The 10,252-nt window shown below is 56.4% G+C and overlaps 1 protein-coding gene and 1 long non-coding RNA gene across 2 annotated transcripts; one reads left to right on the plus strand and one right to left on the minus strand.

Annotated features, from left to right (window-relative positions):
- Positions 1–3: 3 nt before the first annotated feature.
- On the plus strand, positions 4–5,985 carry LOC120322787 (E3 ubiquitin-protein ligase RNF115-like; the record flags this gene model as incomplete). Its single annotated transcript, XM_039379053.1, has 6 exons — positions 4–251; positions 1,260–1,331; positions 1,436–1,508; positions 1,601–1,694; positions 4,091–4,206; positions 5,293–5,985. Coding segments are annotated over 6 exons (714 nt in total), but the record flags the coding sequence as incomplete, so codon positions are not given.
- Positions 5,986–9,376: 3,391 nt separating this feature from the next.
- Positions 9,377–9,815, minus strand: LOC120322786. The gene is made up of 3 exons (XR_005562707.1): positions 9,753–9,815; positions 9,549–9,662; positions 9,377–9,441 (listed from the first exon to the last, which is right to left on the minus strand). It is a non-coding gene; the product is annotated as an uncharacterized LOC120322786 (long non-coding RNA).
- Between the last annotated feature and the right edge of the window lie 437 nt (positions 9,816–10,252).

The raw sequence follows: 10,252 nt of genomic DNA on the forward strand, positions 1-10,252 counted from the left end.
GAGGGAATCTCCCCTTCTTTTCCCTTTCCCTTTTCTCCGCAGCTTTGGGACCACTTGGACCACACGATGTTCTTCCCGGATTTCCGGCCCTTCCTGAGCGCCGGCGGCTCCCTGGATTCCGAGGGCCGGGATCCGGATCGGGGCCCCCCGGGAGAGCTGTGGGGGCCCGGCCGCCCCCCCCGGCTGCCCCCGAGCCGCAGGTTCCGATCCCGAGGCAGCTCCCGCCCGGATCGCTCGCCCGCCATCGAGGGGTGAGTGGGAACTCCCGGGGAAAAAACCGGGATCTGGGAAGAAACGAGGGATCCCGGCACTTCCCTTCAGCACAATTCCCAGTGGCTTTCCCCGGCTCGCTGCCGGGGCATTCCCGGTGTTCCCGTGAGATTCCTTCGGAGCTCTCCCTCCATTTCGGGGCTTTTTCCAGGGAATTCCCAGCCGTGAGCCCCTGTATCCATGGGAACGGGATTCCCTGTGTTGCTGCCTATTCCTGCTGCCACCAGTTACTTATGGATTTATTTATTTCACTTGTTTTTCCAGTGTTTTTCCCAGGTTTTCCCTGTCCCAGTGCCAACCCTTCCATTGGAACTCGAGGCATTCCCAGTTTTCCCACCCTGGGATGAATTAAATAATTGACTGATTGATTGATTGATTTGATTTGATTTGTTCTTCCAATGTTTTTCCCTGGTTTTCCTTGTCCCAGTGCCAACTCTTCCGTTGGAAGTCGAGGCATTCCCAATTCTTCCACCCTGGGATGAATTAATTAAGTTATTTATTTATTTATTTAGCTTGTCCTTCCCATGTTTTTCCCAGATTTTCCCTGTCCCAGTGCCAACTCTTCCATTGGATTCTTCCAATGTTTTTCCCGGGTTTTCCCTGTCTCGCTGCCAATTCTTTGGGACTCAGAGCATTCCAAGTTCTCCCACTCTGGGATGAATTAATTAATAAATTTATTTATTTAGTTATTTATTTAACTTGTTCTTCCCATGTTTTTCCCAGATTTTCCCTGTCCCAGTGCCAACCCTTCCATTGGAACTCGAGGCATTCCCGGTGCTCCCACCCTGGGATGAGCTCCCTTCCCTAATTCCTTCCTGCTGTCCCTCTCTTTTATCCAGGGATTTTCCCACTCACGAGCCCTGCAGCCACGCATCCATGGGGCAGGAATTCCCGTTTTCCCCCTGCCCATCCCTGCTCCCACCCTTTCTTTATTCACCCCACTCACTTTTCCCACCTTTCCCCCTCCCATCCCTCCTTTCTTTTCCCAGGATAATCCAGCAGATCTTCGCGGGGTTTTTCGCCAACTCGGCCGTCCCCGGCTCCCAACATCCCTTTTCCTGGTGAGTTAAAAAATCCCAAAAAAAAAAAAAAAACCCCGGGATGAGCCCCCGGAGGCAGGTTTGGGATGGGGGAGGGAGGAATTCCTGGGCTCTCCCGCCGGCAGGAGCGGGATGCTGCACTCCAACCCCGGGGATTACGCGTGGGGACAGAGCGGCCTCGACGCCATCGTCACCCAGGTGAGGGGCACCCGTGCCGGCTTTGGGGGGGCAGGGGGGAGGGATCCAGGGCCACGGGAATTCCTGAGCCTGGAATTCCCGCTCCTCTGCAGCTCCTGGGGCAGCTGGAAAACACGGGACCGCCGCCGGCGGACAAGGAGAAGATCTCGTCGCTCCCGACGGTGCCGGTGACGCAGGAACAAGTGGGTGGGTGACTCCGGATCCGCTGGCACCTGGAGCCTGGTGTTTGACATCCCTTTGTTCCCTTCCCAAAACGTCCCTTCCCAAACCTTCCCTTCCCAAACCTTCCCTTCCCTTCCCAAACCTTCCCTTCCCTTCCCAAACCTTCCCTTCCCAAACCTTCCTTTCCCAAACCTTCCCTTCCCAAACCTTCCCTTCCCAAACCTTCCCTTCCCAAACCTTCCCTTCCCAAACCTTCCCTTCCCAAACCTTCCCAAACTGTCCCTTCCCAAACCGTCCCTTCCCAAACCTTCCTTTCCTTCCCTTCCCTTCCCAAACCTTCCCTTCCCAAACCTTCCCAAGAGATCCCATTTTTCCCCCCCAATCCCAGAATGCCAGTGCATTCCTGGAAGCTTTGGAATGTATTTCCTTCCCCCCCCCCCATTGGAATCCATATGGGAATTCTCAGCTTCCCACCCAGGAGCCAGAGGGAGATAAAAATGCCATTTGGGACAAATTTGGGAGGGAGAAGGAAAAAGGGAACAGGCAGTGCCTTGGGATCAGCTCCCTGCTTTCCCTGGGATGTTTAGGGATGATCCTGGAGATTCCTGGGCTTTTCCCACCCCCCCGGGGATGGTTTTTCCCATCCCCAAATCCCTGTTTGTGCTCTCAGCTCATCCCTTCTTCCCTTTCCAACCGGCTCCCGGTGTATTCCAGCCTGGCAATGTCATGGAATGCTGTGCCAGCCGGGAGCTGGGGGTGTCTCGGAACGATCCTGAGATTATTTTGCAATTAAAAATCTCGGGAATTTTTTCCCTCCCCCTCCCAGCCGCTCCCTTCCTGGAATCCGATCCCTCCATTATGGTTAAACCCGGCAATTCCAGGCGGGATATTTTTATCCCATGGTTTTACACCCCCCCTGGGTCCTGCCCTTCTCCGGGAAGCCAAGGACCAGCTGGAATTCCACTGAGCCTACAGAGCACAGGCAGGCTGGGAATCCTGGAATCCTGGACTATCCAAGGTGGAAGGGACCCCCCCGGGATCACCGAGGGAGATCTCAGAGCTCCTGTTCCCAGCAGGAATTCTTTGATCCCTGGATATTCCATCCCCAGTAGATCCCACACAAACGACTCAGAAATCCCGGAGCTCCTGTTCCCTGTGACATTCCTTTGATCCCTGGATATTCCATCCCCAGCAGATCCCACACAAACGACTCAGAAATCCCAGAACTCCTGTTCCCAGTGACATTCCTTTGATCCCTGGATATTCCATCCCCAGCAGATCCCACACAAACGACTCAGAAATCCCAGAACTCCTGTTCCCAGTGACATTCCTTTGATCCCTGGATATTCCATCCCCAGTAAATCCCACACAGATGACTCAAAATCCCGGAACTCCTGTTCCTGGTGACATTCCTTTGATCCCTGGATATTCCATCCCCAGTAGATCCCACACAAACGACTCAAAAATCCTGGCTCTCCTGTTCCCAGCAGGAATTCTTTGATCCCTGGATATTCCATCCCCAGTAGATCCCACACAAACGACTCAGAAATCCCAGAACTCCTGTTCCCAGTGACATTCCTTTGATCCCTGGATATTCCATCCCCAGTAAATCCCACACAGATGACTCAAAATCCCAGAACTCCTGTTCCCAGTGACATTCCTTTGATCCCTGGATATTCCATCCCCAGCAGATCCCACACAGATGACTCAAAAATCCTGGGTCTCCTGTTCCCAGCAGGAATTCTTTGATCCCTGGATATTCCATCCCCAGCAGATCCCACACAAACGACTCAGAAATCCCAGAACTCCTGTTCCCAGTGACATTCCTTTGATCCCTGGATATTCCATCCCCAGTAGATCCCACACAGATGACTCAAAATCCCGGAACTCCTGTTCCTGGTGACATTCCTTTGATCCCTGGATATTCCATCCCCAGTAGATCCCACACAAACGACTCAGAAATCCCGGAGCTCCTGTTCCCGGTGACATTCCTTTGATCCCTGGATATTCCATCCCCAGTAGATCCCACACAAACGACTCAGAAATCCCGGATCTCCTGTTCCCAGTGACATTCCTTTGATCCCTGGATATTCCATCCCCAGTAGATCCCACACAAACGACTCAGAAATCCCGGAGCTCCTGTTCCCGGTGACATTCCTTTGATCCCTGGATATTCCATCCCCAGTAGATCCCACACAAACGACTCAGAAATCCCGGAGCTCCTGTTCCCGGTGACATTCCTTTGATCCCTGGATATTCCATCCCCAGTAGATCCCACACAAACGACTCAGAAATCCCGGAGCTCCTGTTCCCGGTGACATTCCTTTGATCCCTGCCCATCCCTGCCCCAGCAGCCCCTCCCTGACCGCCTCCCGAATCCCAGAGCGCCCTCATTCCCGCCATTCCCTGTTTCCCTGCAGACACGGGGCTGGAATGCCCGGTGTGCAAGGAGGACTATTCCGTGGCGGAGCAGGTCCGGCAGCTCCCCTGCAACCACGTCTTCCACAGCAGCTGCATCGTGCCCTGGCTGGAGCTGGTGAGATCCCAAAAAAACCCGGGATATTCCCCTCGGGATAGCAGCTCTGGGGACGAGGGATCGGGGCCACAGGAAGGGCAGGTCCTGTGGGACCAACTCCTTTAAGGATCAGGGGATGAGGGGAAGGGGTGGATGTGTCCGGCTGGAATTCAGCACAGCCTGGGACGATGTTTCCCATGGGATGCTCCTGGAAAAGGCTTGGATAAGGGGTGCTCTGGGGGGGTAGGAACTGGCTGGAAGGCCAGGCCTGGAGGGTGGTGGGAATCCCAGGTCTTTGATCCCTGGATGCCCCATCCCCGGGAGATCCTACACAAATGACTCAAAAATCCCAGAGCTCCTGTTCCCGGCAGGAATTCTTTGATCCCTGGATATTCCATCCCCGGTAGATCATATATAAATGTCTTGCAAATCCCAGAGCTCCTGGGATTTCCTCCCAGTGATGGGAATGGAGCTGCATCCCACTGGGATCTGGTCCAGGCCTCTGTGATTCCATGATTCTGTGATTCCGTGATTTTATGATTCTATAATTCTGTGATTCCATGATTCTATAATTCCATGATTCTGTGATTCCATGATTCTATAATCTCATGATTCTATGATTCCATAACTCCATGATTCCATGATTCTGTGATTCCATAACTCTATGATTCCATGATTCTATAATTCCATGATTCTGTGATTCCATAACTCTATAATTCCATGATTCTATAATCTCATGATTCCATGATTCTGTGATTCCATAACTCTATGATTCCATGATTCTGTGATTCCATGATTCTGTAATTCTATTCCACGATTCTATAATTCTTATGATTCTATGATTCTGTAATTCCATGATTCCATGATTCTGTAATTCTATGATCCGTGATTCCATGATTCCCTGATTCCATAATTCCATGACTCCATGATTCCCTGATTCTATGATTCTGTGATTCCATGATTCCCTGATTCCATAATTCCATGACTCCACGATTCCCTGATTCTATGATTCTGTGATTCCATGATTCCCTGATTCTATAATTCCATGATTCCCTGATTCCATAATTCTATAATTCCCTGATTCCCTGATTCCCTGATTCCCCACAGCACGACACGTGTCCCGTCTGCAGGAAGAGCCTCAAGGGGGAAGATTCCACCCGGCAGACTCCGAATCCCGACGCTTCCGACAGCGCCCTGCAGGAGCGATGGACTTTCTGACCCTCCCCCGGAACGTTCCGGAGCCTTCCGGAGCCTTCGGAGGCCGGAGCAGCCCCCGTTCCGGGTGTACATCGAGAATTCCAACAAACCCCCCCCTCCTCCAAGCAGCGGGAATTGGGGGGCCCACCCCCCCCCGGGATCGCGGCACCGAGCGCTCTCCTCCCGGGAATTCCTCCTCCCGGGAATTCCTCCTCCCGCTCCGAGGAGCCGCCTCGTCCCTCCTAAATTGGGAATTCTGGGCAGGGATTTTGATTTGGATGGAAAGGGGTGGTGGGTTGTTTTTGGTTTTTTTTTTCCAGTGGGGGCTCCCGAGTCCCTCACGGCCTCCTCTGGAAAAGGGATTTTGGGGGGGATCTCCCCGCGCTCCGGGAAGCTGGAATTGTCTGGGATCGCCTGGAATTGGGGGGCGGGAGGGATTTTATTGCCCCGGGTTGGGTGGAAGCCTCGGGGTCCGTAAAATCAGGGGGCAGCTGGAGGCAGGAGGGGTCTGGAGCCCTTCCCGAAGGGGGGATTGGACCCTCAGGAGTCTGGGAATGCTCTGGGATCAGGAATGCTCCGAGCAGGATTTTGGCAGCTCCAGGATCCTGGACTTTTTTCTTTCTTTTTTTTTTTTTTTTTTTTTTGAAGGGGGGGGGGTTGTTTGGGCGTTTTTCCAACCCTTTTCCAAGTGCCTGTGGCACAGGTGTGTCCAAAAAAAACCTTTTTCCCCCCCCACACCCCCCCCTCGCCATTCCAGGCAGGAATTATGGACCACGTTGCTCATCCCTTGGGAATTCCCCCCCCCCCCACCTTCCCCAGTAACTTAAGGAAAATCTTTATTTTTGCCGATTCTTTGGTTGTTTTGAGGGTTTTTTTTTTTTCCCCTCAGTTCTGTGAAGTTTCATTCAGGTCTTAATCCTTGGAATTATCCTTGGACTCCTGGGATCCACTGACCCCCCCCCCCCGAGGGGGGTGGGACATTCCCAAACCTCTTGGGGTTGGTGGCTCCGTGTCCACGTGGATTGAATTCCCTGTTTTCTTTGCTCTTCCGTCCAATAAAGGCCTTTCTCAAGGAATTCCCGTTCCCAAGGGATCCTTGGGGCTGGGAAAGGGGGGGTGGGAGCTCGGGAAAGGCTTTTTGGGGAAGGAAACCCCTGATTTGGGGAATGATCCTGCAGGATTTGGGAATGGTGTCCCTGTCCCCCCTCCCTCCCAAGCCGGGAGCTGTTCCTGGGGCAGGAGCCAGGACAGGGCTGTGGATCCGCAGGGATTGGGAAAATCCAGACAGATCCTGGGTTTATCCCGGTGCTTATCCCTGTCATCCAGCATTCCAGCTCTCCTGATGGGAATTTTGGGGGGTGGGAGGGGTCACACCCCCTCCCTTCCTGCTCCCCCTTCCTCCCTCTCCTACATTGTCACAGGAATCAGGAATTCCTTCCCCACGGAGCCGGATTTAATCCGGATTTCGGGCTTTAAATCTGAGGCCAGCACAGGCTGGGATTTGGGATTTGGGATTTGAATCCCCCCCCCCCGTCCCTCCATGTATTTGGGGTCATTCCAGAGGTTTTTCCCGTGCACACACAGGGATGTGGGATCCGGCGGGAGCACGGCCCGGAGTTTTATTGGTGGAGCTGCTCCGTCCATCCCGACTCATTCCCAGCTTTTTTTCCCACTTCCACGTGTCCCCCCCCCCTCCCAAATCCTGGGGAGGGTGGTTGGGGGGGGTGGCTCCGGCCTCACCTGCTCATCCATCCCCCCGCCAGCCCAATCCCACCCCCCCGCCGGGATGGAGCCAAGGGGGGGGGTGGCAGAATCCCGGGATGAACCCTGGACATCCTGGGAATGGCCTCGAGGATCGGGAGGGGCCTCAGTGCTGCTCCTGCTCCTCCTGCTCCTCCTCCTCCTCCTCCTGGGGCGGCTTCGGGCGGGAGAAGAATCCCAGCTGGGGGGGGAGAGGATGGATTGGAGGGGTGGGAAGAACCCCCTGGGGGGGGGGGCATTGAACCCCCCCAGGTGACACTGTGACCCCCCAGAGGTGACACTGAACCCCCAGGTGACAGTGAACCTCCAGGTGACAATGACCCCCCCCAGGGGACACTGTGACCCCCCCAAAGGTGACACTGAACCCCCAGGTGACAGTGAACCTCCAGGTGACAATGACCCCCCCCAGGTGACAGTGTGACACCCCAGAGGTGACAGTGACCCCCCCAGGGGACACTGTGACCCCCCCAAAGGTGACACTGAACCCCCAGGTGACAGTGACCCCTCCAGGGGACACTGTGACCCCCCCAAAGGTGACCCCCCCCACTGAACCCCAGGTGACCGTGACACCTCCAGTTGACAATGACCCCCCCCAGGGGGCAATTTTTTTATGACCCCCCAAAGGTGACACTGAACCCCCAGGTGACAGTGACCCCTCCAGGGGACACTGTGACCCCCCCAAAGGTGACACTGTGACCCCCCAAAGGTGACCTTCCCCAGGGGATACTGTGACCCCCCCCCAAAGGTGACACTGTGACCCCCCCAAAGGTGACAGTGACCCCTCCAGGGGACACTGTGACCCCACAAAGGTGACACTGTGACCCCCCCCCAGGTGACAGTGACCCCTCCAGGGGACACTGTGACCCCCCAGAGGTGACAGTGACCCCTCCAGGTGACACTGTGACCCCCCCCAGGGTGACAGTGACCCCCCCAGGGGACCACTGTGACCCCCCAGAGGGTGACCACTCGAAACCCCAAGGGACCAGTGAAAAATCCAGTGACAATGACCCCCCCAGGGGACCTGTGACCCCCCCAAAAGTGACACGTGCCCCCCTCCATGGGACACTGTGACCCCCCAGAGGTGACAGTGACCCCTCCAGGTGACACTGTGACCCCCCCCAGGGTGACAGTGACCCCCCCTCACCCTCCAGAGGCCGAGGCTGAGACCCCTCAGGGTGACATTGTGACACCCCCCCCTCAGGTGACACTGTGACCCCCCCCAAAGGGTGCCATTGCCACCCCCTCACCCAGGTGACACTGTGACCCCCCCCAGGTGACACTGTGACCCCCCAGAGGTGACAGGGACCCCCCAAAGGTGGCAGGGACCCCCCTCACCCTCCAGAGGCCGAGGCTGAGCAGCGCCAGCAGCAGGAGCCCCCCCAAAGGTGACACTGTGACCCCCCCCAGGTGACACTGTGACCCCCCAAAGGTGACAGGGACCCCCCAGAGGTGACAGGGACCCCCCTCACCCTCCAGAGGCCGAGGCTGAGCAGCGCCAGCAGCAGGAGCCCCCCCAGGGCGCTGCCCCCCAGGATCCACAGGGACACGGGCACGCGCCGGCCCTGGAGCACCTCCAGCACCAGCTGCGGGAAAACAGGGATGGGAGGCGGGAGAAAAAAAAAACAGGGATTGGAGGCGGGGAGAAAAAACAAAAAAACGGGATTGGAGGCGGAGAAAAAACAAACGGGGTTGGAGGGGGGGAGAAAAAACAAAAACGGGAATTGGAGGCGGGAGAAAAAAAAAAAACGGATTGGAGGGGACGTGGGGAAAAAAAAAACCGGGATTGGAGGGGGGAGCAAACAAAACGGGATTGGAGGAGGGAGAACAAAAATGAACCCTGGATTGGAGCGGGGAGAGAAAAACAAAACGGGATTGGCGGGGCGTGGAAAAAAAAAAAACGGGATTGGAGGGGGGTGGGAAAAAAAACCACGGGTTGGAGGGGGAGAAAAAAAAAAAACGGGATGGCGGCGGGAGAAAACCAACAAAAAACGGGATTGGAGGGGGGAGACAAAAAAAAAAGATGGTTGGCGGGGGGAGAAAAAAAAAAAAGGATTGGAGGGGGGAGAAAAAAAAAACAACGGGATTGGCAGGGTGGATGGGAGAAAAAAAAAAAAAGGATTGGAGGGGGAGAGAAAAAAAAAAAGGATTGGAGGGGGGTGGGAAAAAACAGGGAATTTTTTTTTGGGGGGGGAGAGTCGCTCGTACCTCCCTGCGCTGCCCCCCCTCGCCCAGCACCAACACGCCCCCCTGGACCCCCAGCCAGGCGCTGCCCACGATCCGAACGCTCCGGAATTTGGCCTGGAGGCGAGAAAAAGGTGGGATTTGTCCCAGCCCCGCCCTCTGGATCCTCCCTGGAGCGGGAGGGGAGGGTGGGGGTCCCCAATTCCCCCCCCCCCGGGGCTCACCCCGCTGAAGAAGCCGCTGTGGAGGGTGCGCAGGAGCCGGACCGAGACCCCCCCGCCGCGCTCCAGCCCCCCCAGGGCACAGCTCAGCTCCTCGCACCACGTGTTGGAACAGTCCTGGGGGGGCCAAAAAAAATTCCCAAAATAAATTTGGGACCACACCTTCCCCCCCGCCCCAAAAAAAAAACCCTCCCCCGCGATGCCCACCAGCCTGTCCACGCGCAGAAGGTCTTCGGGGGGCACCGGGACCACCCGTGTCCCCTCGGGGGGGGGGTCGCAGCGTGCAGGTGGCCTGGGAGGGGAGAGGGGAGGGTCAGAGGGAGAGGGGAGGGTCCCAGGGAGAAGGGAGGGAGGGAGAGGGGAGGGTCAGAGGGAGAGAGGAGGGAGAGAAGGAGAAGAGGTCAGAGGGAGAGGGGAGGGAGGGAGAAGGAAGGGTCGGAGGGAGAGGGGGAGAGAGAGAGGGAGAGGGAAGGGTCACAGGGAGAGGGAAGGGTCAGAGGGAGAAGGGAGGGAGGGAGGGAGAAGGGAGGGTCACAGGGAGAGGGGAGGGAGGGAGAGGGAGGGGTCAGAGGGAGAGAGGAGAGAGAGAGGGAGAGGGGAGGGTCACAGGGAGAAGGGAGGGTCACAGGGAGACGGGAGGGTCACAGGGAAGGGTCAGAGGGAGAGGGAAGGATCAGAGGGAGAAGGGAGGGAGGGAGGGAGGAGGG

The sequence above is a fragment of the Pipra filicauda genome, unplaced genomic scaffold (genome assembly GCF_003945595.2).
Source record: "Pipra filicauda isolate LSUMZ 115617 unplaced genomic scaffold, ASM394559v2 scaffold1544_size10255_pilon, whole genome shotgun sequence".
Lineage (NCBI taxonomy): Eukaryota > Metazoa > Chordata > Aves > Passeriformes > Pipridae > Pipra > Pipra filicauda.